The 20,727-nt window shown below is 61.2% G+C and overlaps 2 protein-coding genes and 1 long non-coding RNA gene across 9 annotated transcripts in view; 1 reads left to right on the top strand and 2 right to left on the bottom strand.

Annotated features, from left to right (window-relative positions):
* The window catches only part of TECPR1 (tectonin beta-propeller repeat containing 1), a 27,539-nt gene extending 9,910 nt beyond the window's left edge, over nucleotides 1-17,629 (top strand). For 6 of the 7 annotated variants that reach the window (XM_033839333.2, XM_033839334.2, XM_033839332.2 and 3 more), the window contains 17 exons: nucleotides 856-1,001; nucleotides 3,898-4,265; nucleotides 4,612-4,757; nucleotides 5,349-5,504; nucleotides 6,116-6,265; nucleotides 6,368-6,525; nucleotides 7,147-7,274; nucleotides 8,191-8,293; nucleotides 11,939-12,035; nucleotides 12,111-12,190; nucleotides 12,736-12,792; nucleotides 13,222-13,402; nucleotides 13,692-13,827; nucleotides 14,628-14,720; nucleotides 15,495-15,601; nucleotides 15,746-15,865; nucleotides 16,035-17,629. In XM_033839333.2, the coding sequence (XP_033695224.1) occupies nucleotides 856-1,001; nucleotides 3,898-4,265; nucleotides 4,612-4,757; nucleotides 5,349-5,504; nucleotides 6,116-6,265; nucleotides 6,368-6,525; nucleotides 7,147-7,274; nucleotides 8,191-8,293; nucleotides 11,939-12,035; nucleotides 12,111-12,190; nucleotides 12,736-12,792; nucleotides 13,222-13,402; nucleotides 13,692-13,827; nucleotides 14,628-14,720; nucleotides 15,495-15,601; nucleotides 15,746-15,865; nucleotides 16,035-16,196 (2,388 nt within the window). In that variant the 3' untranslated portion in view covers nucleotides 16,197-17,629. The remainder of the gene's footprint in view (nucleotides 1-855; nucleotides 1,002-3,897; nucleotides 4,266-4,611; nucleotides 4,758-5,348; nucleotides 5,505-6,115; nucleotides 6,266-6,367; nucleotides 6,526-7,146; nucleotides 7,275-8,190; nucleotides 8,294-11,938; nucleotides 12,036-12,110; nucleotides 12,191-12,735; nucleotides 12,793-13,221; nucleotides 13,403-13,691; nucleotides 13,828-14,627; nucleotides 14,721-15,494; nucleotides 15,602-15,745; nucleotides 15,866-16,034) is intronic. The other variant, XR_004522001.2, reaches the window with a different exon arrangement.
* On the bottom strand, nucleotides 989-13,683 carry LOC141276450 (uncharacterized). The gene is made up of 3 exons (XR_012325969.1): nucleotides 13,462-13,683; nucleotides 12,606-12,851; nucleotides 989-1,332 (listed from the first exon to the last, which is right to left on the bottom strand). It is a non-coding gene; the product is annotated as an uncharacterized lncRNA (long non-coding RNA).
* On the bottom strand, nucleotides 17,630-20,727 carry BHLHA15 (basic helix-loop-helix family member a15). The gene has a single exon (XM_033839337.2). It carries the CDS (start codon nucleotides 20,725-20,727, stop codon nucleotides 20,170-20,172), a length of 558 nt encoding a protein of 185 aa, XP_033695228.1. The 3' UTR covers nucleotides 17,630-20,169.

Here is a 20,727-nt window from a genome sequence, read left to right as displayed (position 1 = left end):
CTGGGGGCGGGGGGGCTGGCCTTTCCTGTGTCCACACACACTCCTCACCTGCCCAGGTGAGCTGGGCACGCAAGGGCAGGGGCAAGGGGGTGCCAGCTGGTGCCCATGGGCCTGAGCACGGAGGCCACGTGCGATAACCAAGTGACAGAGATGCCGTAGCCCCCCCCCACAGCAAGGCCACCTGGGGCCACGGCTCCGCCTTCAGGCACCCCCAAGGCCAGAGCTCCCAAGGGGCTGCTCCCAGGCCCCTCCCCTGGGCCCCTCAGCTGCCCAGCACACTTTCCTTCCTCAGCGCCCGGCCCGGCCACCTTCCCCATAAAACTGAGGTCAGAATCAAGGAGGTTATTTTGCATCTTTAAAAGGACCAGGACCATCCTCTGGGTTCACTTGGGGAACAGCTCCCTTCCCACCAAGGCCACAGGGAAGCTGGGGACATGGGTGGACTTCCTGTCCCCGCACAGTGCCTACCGGCACCAGCACCTCCTCTGGACGCTGTTGCCCCAAAGGCCCAAGTCTGCCTGAGGTCGGGGAGCCAGGCTGGGTCCCTGCTCCTCCTGACCTTGGAGCCGCACCCTCCCCCAGCCCCCTCGGGGCTCCGCTTCCTGCATCTGAGTCCTAGACTCAGCTCTCAGCCACCCCAGCCCCTTCGCAGCCCACCCACACAGGCGCACCCCCCCACCCCCTGCCTGCATTTGCAGGCGTGTCCTCCAGACCTGGGGGGCTCCCCCCACGCCCCCAGGGGAAGGGAGCCCCAGTCTGCACCCGCCCCTCCCCCCCCGCAGCGGCACCTCTCTGTTCCAGGCCCACCCCCCCACCCCCACCCCCACCCCGCAGCAGCACCTCTGTCTGTTCCAGGTCTGGGGCATCGGCTGGGCGGACCGGGCCTTGTACTTCCGTCACGGCGTCACCCAGAGCGAGCTCAGCGGGAAGACGTGGAAGGCCATCGTCGCCGGCCGGGAGTGTGATGGCTCACGCTCGGGCAGCTTGTCCAGCCTCCTCAGGTGATCAGGCGGTGGGGCTCCACGGGGTCGGTCCGGGGTGGGGGGCCGTGTCGGAGGAGGCTGCTGCCCGGCCTCACCCCAGGCAGGAGAAAAGCAGGTCCCGACCCACGAGAGCCGCAGCTGTGTGGCCTTCTCCCTTCCTGTGCCTGGGGTCCTGCTCGGCCCGAGGTCGGGGGCAGCACGTGGGAGGCGGGAGAGGGCAGCTGGGCGAGGCCAGGATGTCCTCCCATGTAGGGGCTGGGGGCTGTCCCAGAGCAGGGCTGGCCTGTTGGTCCTGAAGCCTCAAGGTCTGGGAGACAAAAGCCTTCTTTGCGGGAGGATGCTCAGGCCCCTGTGTTAAAGGCAGGCAGAGAAGAAGATGGAGGGTTTCTAGCCTGGAGAAGAGGCCCTGAATTAAGACGTGCCCCAGAATCACCTGGAGAACTCGTTCCCGAGGATCTCCACGCCCCGCCCCCAGAGCTACTTTTTTGAGATTTTGCATGTCTTGCAAGGTCCCAGGTGTGCTCCTGCTGCAGTTCTGGGGACCACGCCTTGAGATCCCTGGGGTTAGAGCGTGTGGACCCATCCCAGCCCTGCCCACTGGCCCTTAGAACGCAGGCAGGTGACTTAGCGTCTCAGCTGGGGGCGCCACCAGCGCTCACCTGCCTGGTCATGGGGCCCAGGGCCCTCGGCACAGCACTCTGCAGCCGGCTTGGGCCCCCCTCAGACGCTGGTCCACACCCTCTGCTCCCCCAGCTTGGTGGTCAGCACTCAGCTGCACCGTCAGCCTAGAGATGCCCGGAGGCTGGCCAGGCAGGGTTTGCTCACATTCACCTGAGGGTTTAGGCTCTTCTCAAAGGGAGAAGCACATTGGGATCAGCTGAGAATTTCCAGAACCACTGACGCCAGATCTTCATGACCTTGGGCTTGGCAGTAGCTTCTTTTTATATATAAATATATATATATATATATATATATATATATTAACATCTTTATTGGCGTATAATCGCTTTACAATGGTGTGTTAGTTTCTGCTTTATAACAAAGTGAATCAGCTATACGTATACTGGCAGTGGCTTCTTAAATATGACACCCACAGCACAAGAAACTAAAGAAAACATAGATAAATCAGACTTCATCAAAGTTTTAAAATTTTGTGCATCAATGGACACTATCAAGAAAATGAGAAGACAATCCACAGAATGGGAGAAAATAGTGGCAAATCATGTATTTAACAAGGTCTGTTATCTAGAATACATAAAGGGCTCTTACAACTCAAAAACAACTCAACTCAGAAGAGCAAAGGACTTGAACAGACATTTCTCCAAAGTAGATATACGAGTGGCCAACAAGCACAGGAAAAGATGTTCAACGTCATGGGACATGAGGGAAATGCAAACAAAACCACATTAAAAAAAAAAATCCGGGCTTCCCTGGTGGCGCAGTGGTTGAGACTCCGCCTGCCGATGCAGGGGATGCGGGTTCGTGCCCCGGTCTGGGAGGATCCCACGTGCCGCGGAGTGGCTGGGCCCGTGAGCCGTGGCCGCTGAGCCTGCGCGTCCGGAGCCTGTGCTCCACAGCGGGAGAGGCCACAACAGTGAGAGGCCCGCGTACCGCAAAAAAAAAAAAAAAAAAAAAATCTACATTAGATACCACTTCACACCCACCAGAATAGCTGTAATCAAAAAGGGAGACAGTAACAAGTGTTGACAAGATGTGGAGAAATTAGAACTCCCCTGCACTGCTGGTGGGGTGTAAAGTGGGGCAGCCACTTTGGAAAACAGTCTGGCAGCTCCTCAAGAAGTTAAAGATAGAGTCACCATAGGACCCAGCAAATTCACTCCTAGATAGATACGCAGAAGAACCGAAAACATGTTCAAACAAAAATCTGTACATGAATATTAAAAGAAGCACTATTCACAATAGCTGAAACGTGGAAACAATTCAAATGTCCATCAATGGATGAATAAAACATAGTGTTATCCATGCAATGGAGTATTATTTAGCAATACAAGGGAATGAAGTGTTGACACATGCTACAGCACGGATGACTCTTGACCTCTTACACTAATTGACAGCAGCGAGTCACAAAAGGTCACATGCCGTACGATGCCGTTTATATGAAGCGTCCAGAACAGGCGAATGCATGGAGACAGAAAGAGAATTCGTGGTTGCCAGGAGGTTGGGGGAAAAGAGGAGGCTAGAGAGTGACTCCTTAATGGGTACAGGGTTTCTATGATGAGACGAGAAGGTTCTGGAAATTGGTAGTGGTTGCACAACATTGTGAATGTGCTTAACGCCACTGCACGGTACAATTTTAAATGGTACATTTTACATCACATGTATTTTACGATAAAAACTAATAATACTGCCAGATCTCCATCTAACATTGATTTGGTTGGTCTGGGTGTGGCCCGGGGACCTTTCAGAGTTCCTGAAGGTGGGGCTTCCCTGGTGGCGCAGTGGTTAAGAATCCACCTGCCAACGCAGGGGACACGGGTTTGAGCCCTTGTCCGGGAAGATCCCACATGCCCCGGAGCAACTAAGCCCGTGCGCCACAACTACTGAGCCATGCTCTAGAGCCTGCGAGCCACAAATACTGAGCCCTCATGCCACAGCTACTGAAGCCCACGCACCTAGAGCCCGTGCTCCACAACAAGAGAAGCCACCACAATGAGAAGCCCACATGCCGCAACGAAGAGTAGCCCCCGCTCGCCGCAACTAGAGAAGGCCCACACGCAGCAACGAAGACCCAACGCAGCCAAAAATTAAAAAAAAAAAAAAGTTCCCAGGGGTTCCAGCTCCCTGGGGAGCAGGTACTGGTGTGTGTGGCACAGAGAGGCCATGACTTGGCCAGGGGTCACACAGCGCATGGTCCTTCCCCGAGGGAATCATGGGTCTGCCCCTCTCCTTCCAGCGCCGGCTGCTTCTTTGGCGACGAGGTGAGGGGTGGTGGTGAGTCCCGTGTGCCAAGCGACTCGGAAGCCAAGAGACCGGGGCCTGACCCTGAGCATGATGTGGAGGTCGCCAGCCCTGCCTCCGCCCCGGCCTCCGCCCTGGCCGAGCTGCCCTGGACCAACATCGACCTGAAGGAGCCCAAGAAAGGGCCCAGCCACGCGGCCGCTGACTTTCCCGAGGCCACCAACCTCTCCTCACTGCCACTTCTCCCGCTGGGCCTGGAGGAGCCCGACAGCGCCAACTGCCACGCGCTGTGGGCCTGGGTGTCCGGAGGAGGCTGTGCTGTGGAGGCCCACACCACACTCAAATGGTTCACCGTCCACTCGGGTAAGGGCAGCGGCCCAGCGCCCCAGAGGGTGCCCCAGGGGAGGTGGGGCAGGCCTGATGCCCCCACCGTGCTCAGCCCATCTTTCTGGAGCCTTCCAAGACCAGCCCAGGCTGTCAGGAGGAAGGGCGTGGGCCTGGAGCCCCTTCCCTCCCCCTGTCCCAGCAGTGGTGGCCATTCTAGGCTGACCTGGGGGACATCAACTTTCCCCTCAGGGTGAATGATGGGAGGGAGGGCTCACGGGACAATTTACAGAGATGGTAGCTTTCTAGAAAGAAAGGGCTGGTGAAAAACAGAGCAGAGAGGCCTGGCCGGCTGCCCAGCCCTGAGGCTCCGACCGGCCCGCAGGCCTGTCCGCCTCCATGCAGATGCTCTCGCTGTCCATCACGCCGGCCCAGACCGCCGCCTGGCGGAAGCAGATCTTCCAGCAGCTCACAGAAAGGACCAAGCGGGAGCTGGAGAACTTCCGACACTACGAGCAGGCCGTGGAGCAGGTGGGCAGTGCCCGGGTGCACTTTTTCCAGCACACATTCATTGAGCACCTGCTGCATGCCAGCCCTGAGGTAGGTGGGAGGGATACAGATGGATGCAGCCATCCTTCTGTCTGTCCATCTCGGACGTGAAGCCGTCCCCTCCAGGCCCGTGTAGAATCAACGATGAAGCGATGAGTCGGTTTGTTGATTCACTTGCCGTCAAGAACTCCGCGCGGGCCCACTGCATTGTAGGCACAGAGGACCTGGCTGCGTCTCGGGTGGCCTGGGCCCCGGCTTTGCCGCTGACTCTCTCTGACATCGGGCCAGGCACAGAACCTCCCGGGCCTCAGTTTCCCTACCCAGAGCATGGGGTAACGGTGCCGATCCCACAGACTGTTTGAGAATCATAGAATTCGCTGGCTCGGGGCCTGGCGGTGTCTGGTGACGTCACTTCTGTCCTTAGGGTGAAGGGGGGTAGCCAGGAGGGCCGGGCAGGAGCCCCCAGTGTGGCAGTGAAGGGAGCAGAGTGGCCCCGGGGTGCCGGGGACTGGGCCGGAGTGTGGCGCCCCAGGGCCGGCCTGTGACCCGTCCCACCGTCCCGCTGTGCTGCAGTCGGTGTGGGTGAAGACGGGGGCCCTGCAGTGGTGGTGCGACTGGAAACCCCACAAGTGGGTGGATGTCCGTGTGGCCCTGGAACAGTTCACGGGCCATGATGGGGTTCGGGACAGCATCCTTTTCATCTACTACGTGGTCCATGAGGAGAAGAAGGTGGGTGGGGGCGCCAGGGGGGAGGTGCGGGGGGGTGTAGGGGAAGAGGGAGGTGCAGGGGTGGGGTGTGTAGCGGAGGGGGGAGGTGCAGGGGGGTGGGGTGTCCCAGGGGAGGGGTTGCAAAGCCGGGGTGCAGGAGTGGGCACGGGACACGGGCCCCGAGGTGCTTGGCCCAGGACAGCGTGTGGCATCTGCAAAGCACTCGTCCGCGGTGGCAGCAGCCGGGCAGTGGCCGGCAGGCGTGTGCCGGCCTCACCCCCGGCAGCTGCTGAGGGGCCCTCGTGTTCCAGATGAGGAACCAGGCTCTGGAGACAGAGCCGCCCCCTCCGGGGCTGGGGTTTGAACGCAGTCAGTCTGGCTCTAAATGCCCTCGTCCACGGGCCTTAGTGATCGAAAACATCACTAAGGCCCTTGCTCACGAGCAAGGCCTCCCCATCAGAACCTGCCACCCACCACTAAACCCCACGACCCCCCAGGGGTCGGCTCTCGAATCGGGGTGACCCAGCCATCCCCGTCGCCACACCACACGGGGGCTCCACCCAGGGGCCCGAGGCAGCCCCAGGCCCGCGGGTTCCCCGGTGACGGCCCTGCTGCCTGTCCTCTGCCAACAGTACATCCACGTGTTCCTCAACGAGGTGACGGCGCTGGTCCCCGTGCTCAGTGAGGCCAAGCACTCCTTCGCCGTGTACACCCCCGAGAGGACACGGCAGAGGTGGCCTGTGCGCCTGGCCGCTGCCACCGAGCAGGACATGAGCGACTGGGTGAGCGGCGGGGGTCCCGCGGGCGGGCATCCCGCGGGCGGGCGTGAGGGAGCCTCGGTCTTGGGCGCCCAGCCTCGCTGACCGGCCATCCCCCCGCCGCAGCTCGCCCTGCTCGACCTGTCCTGCTGCGAGAGCCGCAGGGTGCACGGCCGCCCCTCCCCGCAGGCCATCTGGTCCGTCACCTGCAAGGGGGACATCTTCGTGAGCGAGCCCAGCCCAGACCTCGAGGCCCCCGAGCACTGGCTGCCCTGTGACCAGATGTGAGTTGGCTGCACCTGACGGAGCTGGGGACCTGGCCCAGAAGGTCACCCAGAGCCCGTGAGGACCAGGGGGACGTGGGTGAGGCTGGGAGGCCCTGCACGGGAGGGAGAGGGGATGTCTGTCTGCCCTTCGCTCGTCCACTCTTGGTGGCCCTGTGTGCCCGGCGCCCAGTCGGACGAGTTGCCTCTGGACAGTGGCAGGGCCTCCGCCCGCAGGAGCGCGCCCCAGGTGGCAGCTGCACCCTGCACTCCAGGAGGCCGTGCTGGCCCGAGTGGTGGCCCCTCCTGTTCTGGCGTGACGCGCCCGTCCCAGACCCCAGGGTGCAGGGGGGACTCAGGCTGCTGACCTCGCTCCCGTCTGCATAACTCCAGGGATCGGGGGCTCTTGAAGCCCCCGCTCGCTGGGGGCCTGACCGGCTCCTGCACCAGCTCAGGGTTCACCGTAGCTGGTTAATTCCCAGTGGGAAGCCAGGCGGGTTCCCTTGTGCTCAATAGAGTCTGTCATTGGAGGCCGAAGGTGAGTGAAGCAGGACGTCCGGGAGGCCACGGAGCAGAGGGGTAGCCGCTGGAAAGCCCTGCGGGACAGTTTCTCCCCTCCCCTCCCTCCCTCCTCATCTCCAGGTTCTGGCGGCAAATGGGAGGCCACCTGCGGGTGGTGGAGGCCAACAGCCGGGGCGTGGTGTGGGGCATCGGCTACGACCACACGGCCTGGGTGTACACGGGTGGCTACGGCGGAGGCTGCTTCCAAGGTGAGGGTGGCAGGACCGGCTCCCCCAGCCCTGCCCCCAGCCTCCCGCACGGGCCGGTCCCCCCTCTAATCCCTGGCTGGCTTCCCCGCCCCACGCCGGAGCCGCTGCGCCAGTATCGATGCTCAGCTGACAGCTGGCTGACAGGTGACCTTCACCACTGCCAACCTCCAAATCCCGGGGCCAGCGCACAAAGCGTGAGAGCCCAGAGACCGGGTCTCGCCCCCAGTGGGCCTTCCTGGGCACCCACTGCTGAGCTGGAGGCCGCGAAGGTTCTAGAAAGACAGCCGCCAAGGCCAGTCTCCTGATTCCCAGGCCCGGATTCCAGCTCCCCTTTAGATGGGTTGTGCCTTAGGGGATGAGAGCTTGCTGAACCCCTGGGGGCTCCCCGAGTTGTGGAGGTAGGGGCCCTGTGTCTCCTACTGGTAAACAGAGGCAGAAACAAACACCAGAGTGGGACATTCCATGCCCCAGCCCACACGCCCCACAGTGGAGGCGGCTAACCCTGTGGAACTGTGGTCCACCGAGACCCCAGGAAGGCACATCGTGCAGGTTTAACAGCTTCCCTGTTTGTGAGGCAGGAACTACTCTTGTCCCCGTCCTACAGGTGAGGAAAGTGGGGCTCATGGGCTTACATGAGGGGTCCAAGGCACCTTTGTTAGTAAGGAATGAGCTGGGGGGGCCTCACACCTGCCCAGTGCCAGGTGAGTGGGCTGGAAGGTGGGGGAAGAGGAGCAGGTGAGAATAGGGCGTGAGGTGGAGGAGTGTCAGATTCTTGCCACCAGGACGTAAAACCCCGGGTAACCCCAGAGGAGCTCAGCCGGCCTGTGAATCCTCTCGGCCCTCTCTTCCCGCCTGCTCTCACCTGGTCGGGCGGGCAGGTGTGGCCTGGGTCCAGCACCCTCCTCTCCGCCCCCAGGCCTGGCCAGCAGTACCAGCAACATCTACACGCAGTCGGACGTAAAGTGTGTCTACATCTACGAGAACCAGCGCTGGAACCCCGTCACGGGCTACACCAGCAGGTGAGCCAGTCGCGTGCCCGCGTAAACAGGACCGAGCTGAACGGGCGCATCTGCTGTAGCGGGAGAGCTGGCGTCTGGCCCCAGATGTGGAACTGACTGGATCTTACTGCTTAGCAGGATTTTCTCCCTTGAAGTATAATGCGTATTTTAAAAACTCGCTTACTGAGAGCGTGACATACATAAAGTACGTGAAACATACACATATACGTACATACGGTGACATGTATCTAAATATGTTGATATGTCCATATATATCATCGAATTCTCACAGATCAAACACCAGCGTAATCACTACCCGGGTCACGAAATAGAACATTGCCACCTCCCTCCCCATCCCCTCGGGTGCTTTTTTGAGTGGGGTGGTTACTTAACTTTCTTACAAAGTTTTGCTTAATTGAAGCTGCTGAGAACATCACAGCCTCCACCGAAATTATTTTAATTCTCCAAATGTGAGGCTTTGGGACAAGACAGTCAATACGTGGTGTTTGGTGCAGAAGCGGGACACTCTAGAAAATCTAGATTGTATGCAGCTATTTATTTCCTGCCCACTCAGCACAGAAGCGTATTTCTCATACCCTGTCCTGGGGTATTTGGTTCGTTTGTTTCAGAAAGCAAGCGAGTTGTGGTGTTTCTTACCTCCTAAAGCCACTGCAGGGGTTTTGGCCGGCCAGAACAGCGGTCCTCAAGCTTGAGCCTCATCCAAGCTCTGCGCTGGGGCCCCTCCCAGACTTGGCCCTGTGGGTCTCTTCTTTCGACTGGTCCCATTTCATATCCCGTATGATAAAACTACGATCCTAAGTAGAGAGATTTCCTGAGTTCCCTGAGTCGTTGTAGCAAATTATCAAACCCGAGGAGGTAATGAGAACTGCCCCCCATTTGTAGCCAGTTGGTCAGAAGTGCAGTATGGCTGGTATCTGAAGTGGGGGCAGTCTTGCTGGGGACCGTGCCTTTACCTTGTGGGGACTGAGTGGTGTTGCAGTCCACCCAGTTGGTGTTGGAATAGCCAGTTCTCTGCAGTGGGTGGACCTGTCCACACTCTCACAGGCAGGGCACGCCCCACATCTTTGCTGGTTTCTTATGTTTTAGACACACTGATGAGCGTGTAGTAATATCTCCTGTTTCCAGTTTCTGTTTCCTGGGGGCTAATGGGACACAGCACCTTTCAAACATGTACTGGCACTTGGATACCCTCCTTTGTGAAATGCCCCTTCGAGTCCTTGTCCCATGTTTTGGTCGGATGATCTCTTTTTCTTGATTTGCCAGTGCTCTTTACATATGAAGGTGTGGGCCCTTTCTCTGTTATTTCTCCTGTTCTGCAGCTTGCTTTTCACCCTGTTAGTGGTGACTTCATTATTAAATGTAGTCCTGTTGATCATCCTTTTCTTTACATAAAGATGGGGCCTTTAAAAAAACCTCTTAAGAAATCTCATTAACCCCAAGGGGATTAATACATCCTTCTATCTCTGGAACAGCAGTCAGCAAACTTTTTCTATAAAGGACCAGATAGGAAATAGTTCAGGTGTGGTGGGCCTTAGGGTCTCTGTCACAGTGACTCACTCTGCAGCTGCCGCTTGAAAGCACCCACGTAAACGAATGAGCATTGCTGTGTCCCAATAAGACGTTACACCTGGACACAAATTTGAATTGCGTAGAATTTTCACGTGTCCCAAAGCATTATCCTTCTTTGAATTTTTTTCAACCATTTAAAAATGTAAAAACGACCCTTACTTTGTAGGCTGTGCTGAAACAGTCCTGATTGGGCCTGTGAGGCGTGTTTTTGTCCACCCTGTTCTGGAAGCTTTATTCCTCTGTCTTGTCCATTTAGGTCTAGAACCCCCTGGCCTGAACTACTTGGTATATAAGGTGAGGTAGGGGTAAAGTGTTTTTGGTTTTTTACTCTCCAGTGACCCACACCATTTATTGAAAAGACTGTCCTTCCCCCTTGCATCACAGCGGCCACCTTTGCCTTAACTCCAGTGTCCATGGGGGCAGTGGCTGTTCCCAAGCCCTTCTCTTCCGTGCGGCTTTGGGCATCCTCGTGCTAACCCTACATGGTTCCAGCTGCCGTCCCTTTATGGGAAGTTGTCAAAGCCTCATCTTCTTCATCCAGCATTGGCTCTTCCTGGACAGTTCTAGGTGAACTTTAGAAGCAGTCCTCAAAGGCTCTTGGGGTCTTGGTCAGGATGGCCTTGGACCTATAGGTCAGTTTGGGTAGAAACGTTATCTCACATTCCTAAATCTCCAAAATCTGGACGCAGTTTATACCTCCATTTATGTAGATCTTTCATTTCGTATTAATAGGGTTTTGTGATTTTCTATAACGGGGTCTTGACATCTTTTGTAAATGGTATTTCATATTTTTGAGTCTATGATAAATGGCACAAACTTTTAAATTTCCTTTGTGTTTTCAAAATTGATGAAAGGAAGAAATTTCAAATAACACGAAGAATAAATTCTAATCCCACCAACCAAAAATAGTAGCCACTCTCCGCATTTTGGTGTGTTTCCCCCTGCCCGTCCCCAGTGTGCCCGCATTTGCTGGAGGCAGGGGGACAGTCAGACATGTACAGATGGCCTGTGACAGCCTCCCAATTTGATCCCCGAGGGTGGACCTGGCTTATCTCACCCCTCCTCGGTCTTGGACATGTAGACTGTTTGTGACCTTTTGCTGTCGTCTGGACAGTTTGAAGGATTTCCTCGTGTGTAAATATTTGCGAGTCTCTCCGTTCACCCCGGTAACTTAGGGTTTGAGCCCTTCTAAGGGAGCTGATAGACGTTGCCCGCATGTGTTCTGGAAGCCTCCGCCCCGGCTGTGCGTAGGGTCCACACGGGATGCTGACCTGCTTGCCCGTCCCCTTCCTCCTCACTCCCTGCTTGGTCCTCGGGAGAAGAAAAGCAGTGCTGGGCTCCCCAGCCCGTGTAGAGAGTGCAAAGCCAGGGCCACAGCCGCCCGCGGAGACCACTGTGCGCTGTGTGTTGCTGGGAGTGTGTCAGTCAGCCGGGGCTGCTGTAACAAAACACCACGGGCTGAGCAGCTTAAACAGCAGACGTTTATTCTCTCCGTTCTGGAGGCCGCGGAGTCTGAGATCAGGTGTCAGCAGGCTTGCTTCCTCCTGAGGGCCCTGGGGAGGATCTGTTCCGGCCTCTCTCCTGGCTTCCGGGGGCTTCCATTATTCCTTGTCTGGTGACTCAGTTGTCACATGGCCTTCTCCCTGTCTTCGCGTCGTCTTCCCAATTTGGGAAACCTGGGTCCAGATGTCCCCGTTTGGTAAGGACGCTGTCCTAGTGGACTGGGGCCCACTAAATAACTGTCTCATCTCAACTTGATTCTCTGCAAAGACTCTATTTCCAAATGAGGTCCCACGCATAGGCACGGGAGTTAGGGCTTCAACGTCTTTTCGGGACACGATGACCCACATCATGAGAGAACGAGGTGTGGGGTCCCTCGGGTGGATGGCCTGGCTGTGGTTGGTTGGCGCCTGGCCCCCGTGTGATGTAGGGTCCCCCTGTTGCTGTCCCCGCCCTGGGGCCATCCTGTTTCCGCCCTCTCGCCCCTCCAGAGATGCAGCCGTCCCAGGGGCCTGGGCAGGGGGGCCCTGTTCTCCCCTCTCTCTGGCGTCACCTCAGCCCTGTTGTCCTGCGCAGGGGTCTGCCCACCGACCGGTACATGTGGAGTGATGCCACGGGCCTGCAGGAGTGCACCAAGGCCAGCACAAAGCCCCCGTCCCTGCAGTGGGCCTGGGTAAGCTCCGGGCTGGGGCTGGGGCGGGGGCTGCAGTGGGGGGTGTCCGCCCGCACTGACCCGCCCGTCCCCCAGGTTTCTGACTGGTTCGTGGATTTCAGCGTCCCTGGGGGCACGGACCAGGAGGGGTGGCAGTACGCCAGCGACTTCCCTGCGTAAGCATGTCTCTCTCTGCGTGGGGAGGGGGCCTCAGGGGGCTGCGACCCTGAGTGTCAGGCCCGGTCAGCCAGGCAGAGTCCCTGCCCCCTGCCCCACAGTGCAGACCCTTCACGGTACACAGTTCATGTCCAGATGGAGGATGGAGCCGGGCGAGACTGAGCCAGGGCCTGAGCCTGGCTTCTGAGCCCCAGGCTGGTTTATCCTGGACTGATCCCCCCGCTTTGGCCTTGGGCCCTGAGCTTGACTGCTCCCCAGAAGTGTTCTGATGGCGCCTGGGGGTGGGGAGGGCTCAGAGGCCCCTTAGCTAGAGCCCACCCCGCAGCTGGGCAGCTGCCAGCCCCAGGGAGACCACGCAGGGGGGCCCAGGCGGGGCCAGAGGCATCTGAAGCAAGAGGACGTGTCCTCCCTTACCTGCTGCCCCCGAGCCCCACCTTCGGCTCGCACTGAGGGCTGGGCTCTGTAACTCCTGGGGAAAGGATGTGCGTGCAGCGTCACCTTCCAGAAACTTCCACGGTCTCGACGTCAGCTTCTTCCTCTGCAGCTTGTACCACGGGCACAAAACTATGAAGGATTTCGTCAGGAGAAGGTGCTGGACCAGGTAAGGAGGGAGGTAACTGGGGGGTGCCGCCATGCCCCTCCCTGCCTCGGCCTCAGTCCCTGTGGAAGCAAAGGGGAGGTTACAGGTGGGAGGAGAAAAGAGGATCAAAGTAAATGTCAGCCCAGGAAGTGCCCTCGGGCTCCCAGTGCTGTTTCTGAAGCGTTTGTTTTCGAGAACAAACAAGACAAATGTTGGCAGGCTCTACAGGACCCGCAGGGTGGGAGGAAGGCCCGGATGGGGTTGGAGGCCAGGCAGGGGCGGACGGCGTGAAGGGTGGTGCCCACCGGCTCCTCTGGGGGGTCGGAGGTTGTGGCCCCAGCCCTCCCCAGGGCCAGGGGCCTGGCTGCTCCCTTCTGTCCAGAGCAGACGGCCCTGAGGCTCACAGCGGCATCAGGGTGCACGGGGCTTTGCTCTCTTTCTGCCGCACAGAAAGTGCAAGCTAGTGACCAGCGGGCCCTGGCTGGAGGTGGCCCCCATCGCCCTGGGGGACGTGTCCATCATTCCGGAGAGCCCGGGTGCCCACGGGAGCGGGCCCGGCATCGCGCTCTGGGCCGTCAGTGACAAGGGGGACGTGTTGTGCCGTCTGGGCGTGTCCGAGCTCAACCCCGCGGTGAGCACCTTGTGGGACCCAGGGCCTGCCCACCTGCCAGCCCCCTGGCGGATTCTTACCGAGATAGGGCTCTTTGGTGGAGTCGGGCAGGGATCAGGCCTCCCCAGGCCTCTGCCCAGGACGTTCGCTGGGACCGGTGGACACCGTTCGTGGCCCGAGCGGTCGCCAAGCCCTGCGGGCAGTTGGAGCTGAGGACGCGGTTGGCGTGAGGAGCCGCCAGCTCCCGGAACCCGGGTGGTGACAGAGGCGGGGCCTGGCCGCCCTGAGTGTCCCTCCTCCCCGCCTGCAGGGCTCCTCCTGGCTGCATGTGGGCACCGACCAGCCCTTCGCCTCCGTCTCCGTCGGGGGCTGCTACCAGGTGTGGGCCGTGGCCAGGGACGGTTCCGCCTTCTACCGTGGCTCCGTGTCCCCGTCCAAGCCGGCTGGTGAGTGCCACCCCTCGGGAGGATCTCCACCTGCCGCCACCGCCGCCATGTTGTGACGGGCGCCGGGGGCGGCTGGAGCTGCTTCCGCTTCCGGGGAAGCCGGTTGACGGGTCTCCGTGTAGGTCAACAAGCATTTACCGAACACACCTGTGGACCAGGCGCAGGGGCCGCGCTGGGCTCCCCCCAGAGGCCGCCCCCCTCCGCTGGGACTGACCCAGGGGTGGTCACCTGGCAGTGGGGCTGCCCTTCACCGCCCTTGGCCTCCTGCCCCTCGGGGACGGCCCTGGGCACCGGCACAGCCCGTCCACAGTGTCCACCCTGGCTGCCCTCCGGGAGTGCAGGCCGTGTAGGCTTGTTCTTCTCTGGACTTCTGGGCAGTGTCCGGCACAGGGATGGATGGACCGACGGGTGGGTGGGTGGGTGGTGGCTGGCGCATCGCCACCCTCCACGAGCGGCAGTGGGTTCGCACAGTGGCCCTGAGGCTGAGTCTCCACCGCATGCTGGGCCGGGCACCTTCCTGTCCCTGTTCGGGACAGCGGCCCATCGGACCCCACCGTCTGGAAGCTGCCACAGCCTCGGGCGGGCCCTGGGGAGGGCACTGGGCAGGCCGGGGCATCGAAGGGACAGCAGGACACAGGTCAGCTCGCGCTGGGCCCTCTCACACTTGTGGTCCGGCCAGTCTGGGGACAGAGGCCGGCCGCACCTGCTCGACCCCGTGAGCTGCAGAGGAGGCCACGTGCTCCAGGAGCACCGGGGTGACAGTTTCGGTGCTGCATCCCGAATCCAATCTCCCATCGCAGGCGACTGCTGGTACCTCATCCCATCTCCTCCCAAACAGAGATTGAAACAGGTGTCCGTGGGGCACACAGCGGTGTTCGCCTTGGACGAAAACGGCAAGTGGTTTCTGATCCCCAGCGGTCACCAGGGGAGGTTTGGGGTTCCCTGAGTGCCCTGATGGGATGAGACCAGACCCTCGCCCACCCCAGGCCCCAACATGAGACCTTCGTAAGCCCCATGAGAGGCCGCCAGCCTGAGGTCAGCCTCCAAGCAGTCTCCCCCGAGTCAGGCAGGGTCGGGGGCCCCCAGCCCCCCCAGGTGCTCTGGCCTGCCTGCACCTCGGGAGGAGGACCCGGTGGCAAGGCCTGGGAGCATCTTCTAGACAGTGCCACCCAGGCCCGCGACTCAGGAGCCCCAGGGCAGCTGCGGCTGGCAGAGGTCACCTGCCCCGCCCAGGCCATCCCTGCCCCACCCCCGTGCCACCTCCAGCCAGCTCCGCCCGTGCCCTTTAATGGTCTGTAGTTGTTGTCCTAGCTGAGCAAGGCGAGGAAAGGGCGGAATCGGGACTGGAACCCAGGGATTTTATTCCACACCAGGTCTCTTTATTGTTTAAAGAATTCCTTGTCCTCGGTTTCTCATGCATAGAAAGCAGACGAGGATGCCAGCCCAGCACAGCGGGGCAGTTATGAAGTGAGGGGGAGGCAAACGTGGGAAGGGCAGGGCTGGCTACGGCCGGGGTCTCTCCGGCTGTGGGTCAGCAGGAGCCCCGGGCAGTGGGGGGGGATGCAGAGGGAGACCCCGCCTGTCTCGTGGTCAGACCTCCCGGCCTTGCAGACCCCGAAGTGGATCCCGACGCTCGGGGCCTCACGGTATCGGTGCTTCTCTCCTAGGGAACCTGTGGTACCGCCAGGGGGTCACACCCAGCTACCCGCAGGGCACCAGCTGGGAACACGTGTCCAACAACGTGCGCCACGTGTCCGTGGGGCCCCTGGACCAGGTCTGGGGCGACAGGGGTGGGGGGTGGGTGCTTGCCCTGGGGTCGGGGACTTGGGATCCGGGTTTCTGCTCTGGTCTCCCCGCTGCTGTCTCCATGGTCCCCCTGCAGCGGTGGGGCCAGGCCTTCAGTGGGTTTGCATTCCAGGTCTGGGTCATCGCCAACAAAGTCCAGGGCAGCCACAGCCTGAGCCGGGGAACTGTGTGTCGCCGCACGGGTGTGCAGCCCCTGGAGCCCAAGGGGCAGGGCTGGGACTATGGCATCGGGGTAAGCAGGGCTGGGCACGGGGCGGCTGTGCTGGCCTGGGGCTCCGAGCCCCGAGGGCTCTCGGCTGGGAGGCCCCGGGCAGAGCCGCCCAAGAGTCCAACCATCTAGAAGGATGGTCTCTGCCCCTTGACCCCTGGCAGCCCCGGGTCACTCCGCTCTCTCCTTTCAGGGGGGCTGGGATCACCTGTCCGTCCGGGCCAGTGCCACCAGGGCCCCCAGGAGCTCATCCCAGGAGACAGCCGGCAAGTGGAGAAGGGAGCAGGGCCTCCCCAGTGGGCCCTCGGAGGTGGCCGGTGCCCCACAGGAGACCCCCAATCCCGTCTGCTGCTGAGGCCGCTTCCCCTCACCTGGAGCAGGTGTGATGCTGGGTTTGAAGGACCAAGGTTGATGCAAGCCTTCCTGTCGGGAGCTGTTCTCGTGCTGAACGTGCTGAAACGTGGATCCCAGGAGTGGTATCTCCAGGCCCAGACTCGAGACTGGGGAGGGAACCTGGCCTGAGATCATGGCCACCTTGGAGGCACTGAAACAACCCAGAAATGTGAAGCTCTGTGGACGCTGTGTGTCCCCGGCTGCGAGGAGAACGTGGGGTGTGAGGTGCAGACCCCTTCGCCCCAGCCTCTCCTGCGCGTCCCTTCCCTCTCTGCCTCCTCCCTTTCCAGGACGGGAGCCTGGAGGCTTCCAGGAGCACTGCCCCTGGGGAAGAGAGCCCACGAAGGACCCCTGAGCCCCGGGCATCCCCAGACGGCGTCAGCCCTGCCCCCTAAAGAAAACTGGCTGTGGGGCTCAGTGTGGCTTCACCTGGACCTGATCAGTTCTCTGAGCAGGATTCGCGAATGGGGTTTCCTTTCAAAAGTTAAGGAAGGAGTTGGAAGGTTGGAAATAAGTGCTGGGGAGGGGCGTCTTCTTCCCCGGGTGGGCCGGGCCCTCCTGGGGTGGTCGGAGGACGGAGGGGCCGCCCGTGGCTGCGAGAAGCTGTCCAAGTACAGAGTCACCGTCGTCGGTCCTCAGCCAGCCCTTCCTCTGACGGGGCTGGGGACTGGGGGCTCCTTTTACATCGGATCATGTCGCAGGGGGTGGGGAGGGTGGAGACCAGCCGAGAGGGGCCTGGAGGCCTCAGCCTGGAGCAGAGCCCTAGGGAGGCACCCCCCAAGCAGCCCCACTCCCAGCGGGCAGCTTCTCAGCTGCTTTTTTTTTTTTTTTTTAATCAGAAAAAGGCCCCATTTGGTTAAGTCTCAAGTTTGCTTCCCACAGCCAGACGCGTTGCCGGGGGTCATCAGAGCGCGTGTCCCGTCTCTGCTCACTGACCGCCAGCTTCCCCGGCGTTCCCGTCAGGAGGGCTCGGCTGTGCGCTGTTTTGTGGTGCAGTGTTTGCCGCCCAGAAGCTGACTCTAAGGAGGTCTCCCTTGGGCCCCCTCCTGAGGGGCACTGGAGGGGCCGCAGGCCTCTGCCTCATCTCCTGGAGGTGGGACCGGGAGGCGTGAGTCTGGGGGCAGTGCCCAGGCAAAGCAAGCGAAGGGCCGGGTGGGCGGCGCCCTCCTGTCTGTTTACACTCGTGGTTGTCAGGTTTCTCCGCGCGGGCATTACTGTTTCTTCTGTGGCAGCGCCCTGTCGATCTACTGTGACTCGCTGGTTTCTCCCTGCCCTCTCTCCAGGGCGACCGTGTCCCCTCCTTGCGGAGCGCCGACTGCTGACCTGCTCAGCATCACCGAACCATCTCGAGTCCTCGGATGCTTTATTCAATAAAAACTTAGGCCAGACTGTCAAGGACGCGCTATTTTTATTGCTGCACTACGATTAAAATGCACAGTTCCCCACCCATTCGAGCTTGGGGCAAAAGTAGCAGTTGCCGTGAAACCTTTTATTTTGGTTTCATTAGTACGTTGAGGAGGTTGTTAGGAAAAATAAAAGCAAATTGGGATCATCTAAGAAACATTTTCACCATAATTATAGCAGGGGCACTGGCCGTTCAGTTCCAGGTAGGTTTTCTCTATAGGAAAGTCGCAGTTCTTGTTTCTCTGTCACCCCCGAGCTCATGCAGGTCTGGTCTGCAGGTGGGTCCGTGGCCCCCGGTGCCGGCCGGGCGGCCCGGGCTCAGAGTGCGTGAGTCTCTGACTTTAGGAAATGCACAGCCTGGAAGGGTAGGGCAGGGCCTTCTTGCAGGACAGAAGCGTCCAGCCTGGGCTTGGAGTCCAAGACGAGGGTCGACGGAGCGGACCTGGCAGCAGGCTCACCAGACCTGTCCCTTCACCACCCCTTTCCCCATATTCAACACCCCAAACCTGGACTGGGGCCTTTAAGGCTCCTTCGTGATGTGGCCACAGGGCAGGCAAGTGCCCTCCAGCCTCGGGTGGAAAAGGCTGCACATCTGGGCCCAGGCAACCCTCTGGGAAGCAGCGTGGGGGCAGATGCCGGTCTGGGACAGAGGGACAGAGTCACAAAGGCTGTTGTCCTGCAAGGTGGTGATCCACAGGCCCCCGGTCACCAGGCATGGGCTGCTGGACGGAGCCTCTGCTGGGCGCACCCCACCCCAGGCTTTCAGTCTCAGTTTGTCGGCTCATTCGGCAAGTCCAGGGACGCGCTGAGCCCTGCTCTGGCCTCAGCTCAGCCAGAACGAGAGGTGCCAGGCTTGCAGACCTCCCTCTCCTAACACGGGCCATGTGGGCCCCATCTGTCCCGAGCTCAGAGTTGCCCACAATCTCGGCTCCCATTGGTGGGCCCTTGACCACTGACCTTCCCGCGTGGCCACCGCTGGGGGGCAGGCCAGGACACCTGGGGTCCCCCCGACCCATGCTGAAGGTCGGCTGGGGCGATGGGGCCAGGACCAGACCAGGCCTCCAGGGGCCACCAGGCACTGGGGCCTAGCGACTGGGGTGTTGTGGGTGGGTGGGGGGGCGGGGGTGTCGGCTGGTGTCTGACCTGGAAAGTTGGGACTGAAGCCCCTCATGGCTCTTTCCAGGGCTGCCACCTGCTGTCCTTGACGAGGCCAGGGCTGACGCCAAGCCGGGCGGGGCGTTAAGTGGCCGGGGCCGGGACTGCCGGGGCGGGAGGGTGAGGCCGTACACGGAGGCTGGGTCCTCAGCTGCGGCAGCCCCGCTCCCGGCCTGGCTCAGCCCCACGCAGAGCGTGCAGAGGCGCCTGGCCCTCGACGGCTCTGCGGCAGATCTGGGCACGGGGAACTCGGCCCCACGTGCCAGGCCAACTCCGGCCTCTCCGCAGCCCTGTGGCTGGGCTTCCTACCCGAGACGCAGAGGGCCCTGTCCCCTCCCCATGTTGGCTGTGGGCAGCCGGACAAGGGAGAGGAGTTGCCAGCGGGGTTGGGAGCAAAGTCGCCAAGCCTGTCAGAGCCAGCGGGGCGGGAACGCCACAGAAGGAAGCGTGGCCCGAGGCGGTGGGGACCTGCCAAGCTTCAGTCCCATCTTTAAGGAGCAGCACCCGCTGGGGGAGGGGAGCCCCTGCCACCCCAGGCTCCTCCCCGCAGGGCCCCCAAGTGCAACCAGGACCCAAGAACATCCTGAAGTCTGTCAGACCACCTTCTGCCACTTACACGACCACAAACACGACAATGAGTGGCAAACCTCGGTGGGACCCTGAGGGAGGCCTGGGGACAGACCCTCTCCCTGCAGGAGACCCCTGACCGCTCAGGGGAACCACGGCCTAGCAGCCTGTCTGCCCGACCCCCCAGCCCCATCTCCTGTACCCTCGGTGCCGGGCCGCAGACCCTCCACGGTCAGGAGCCCCACCCGGAGGAGCCAAGACCCCAGCCCCTCTCCCCGACAAGGTCCCTTCAGAATTAATGGGAGGGGACCTGACGGGGGCTTCTCCCTGACAGATGCTGAACTAGACACTCAAGCACCTCTGCTCAGCCCCACTCCCCTCGAGGCTGTGGGCTTTGTTTGCTCCGTGCCTCAGTTTACCCCGAACGAGGAGGCTATGGTGCAGGTTGGGGGAGGCTCCGCCCTGGGCCTGGGCCTGGGCCTGAGCAGTAACTGGGGAACTTACCTAAGCAAACCTTTGTGTGGAATCTCCCCTCACCTCGGGAGGGAGTGGGAGTGAAGAGGAGTTAGTGACAAGGGCCGGCCAGCTCCTGCCTAGACGATGACGAGGCAGCCCTGGGACCTTGTGGAGGTATGGGCCTCATGCTGCCCAGAGCCGTGGCCTCCACCAGGCCACTCACCGGTCTTGGCCCTGGGCCCTGGGACGTGCCCAGGGCTGCGCCAAGAGTGCAGGGAAACGGAGCCGTGGGGCGCGGAGGGCCCAGGGCTGGGAGGGGCGGGCTGGGCCGCTGACCCGGGCGGGGCGGCGCGCTAGGAGCCCTCGCGGAAGCTGTGGATCTGCGTGGAGAACTTCTGCAGGTGGCCCTCGGGCGGGGCCTCGGAGGCCCCGAGCGCGCCCCGGGCCGCCTGCTGCGGCTGCTGGTAGTGCTGGTAGAGCTTGGGGACTGGCCCGTCCAGGCCCGGGAGGCGGCCGCTGGACATCGTCAGGATGGTGGCGGTCAGCGACTTGATGTAGTTCTTGGCCAGCGTGAGCGTCTCGATCTTGGAGAGCTTCTTGTCGGCGCGCACGTGCGGGATGACCTCGCGCAGCGCCTGGAAGGCGTTGTTGAGCTTGTGCATGCGCTGCCGCTCGCGCTCGTTGCTCTCCAGCCGCCGCTGGACGCTGCTCTCCCGCCGGCTCCCTGGCCCCGGCCGCCGGCGCCCGCCCTCTGCCCGCACCCCCTGCGCGCGCGCCCGCCGGCTCCGCAGAGCCTTGGCTGCGTCTGGCCCCGAGCCCGGCGGTGGCCTGTCGGGCGTCCGCTCCCCTGGGGTGGCTTCTGGGTCTTGCGGGGGCACCCGGCGCCGGGGAGGCCGGCTCTTGGTCTTCAT

The sequence above is a fragment of the Tursiops truncatus genome, chromosome 15 (assembly GCF_011762595.2).
Source record: "Tursiops truncatus isolate mTurTru1 chromosome 15, mTurTru1.mat.Y, whole genome shotgun sequence".
Lineage (NCBI taxonomy): Eukaryota > Metazoa > Chordata > Mammalia > Artiodactyla > Delphinidae > Tursiops > Tursiops truncatus.
This window is presented reverse-complemented; position numbering and strand designations above follow the sequence as displayed.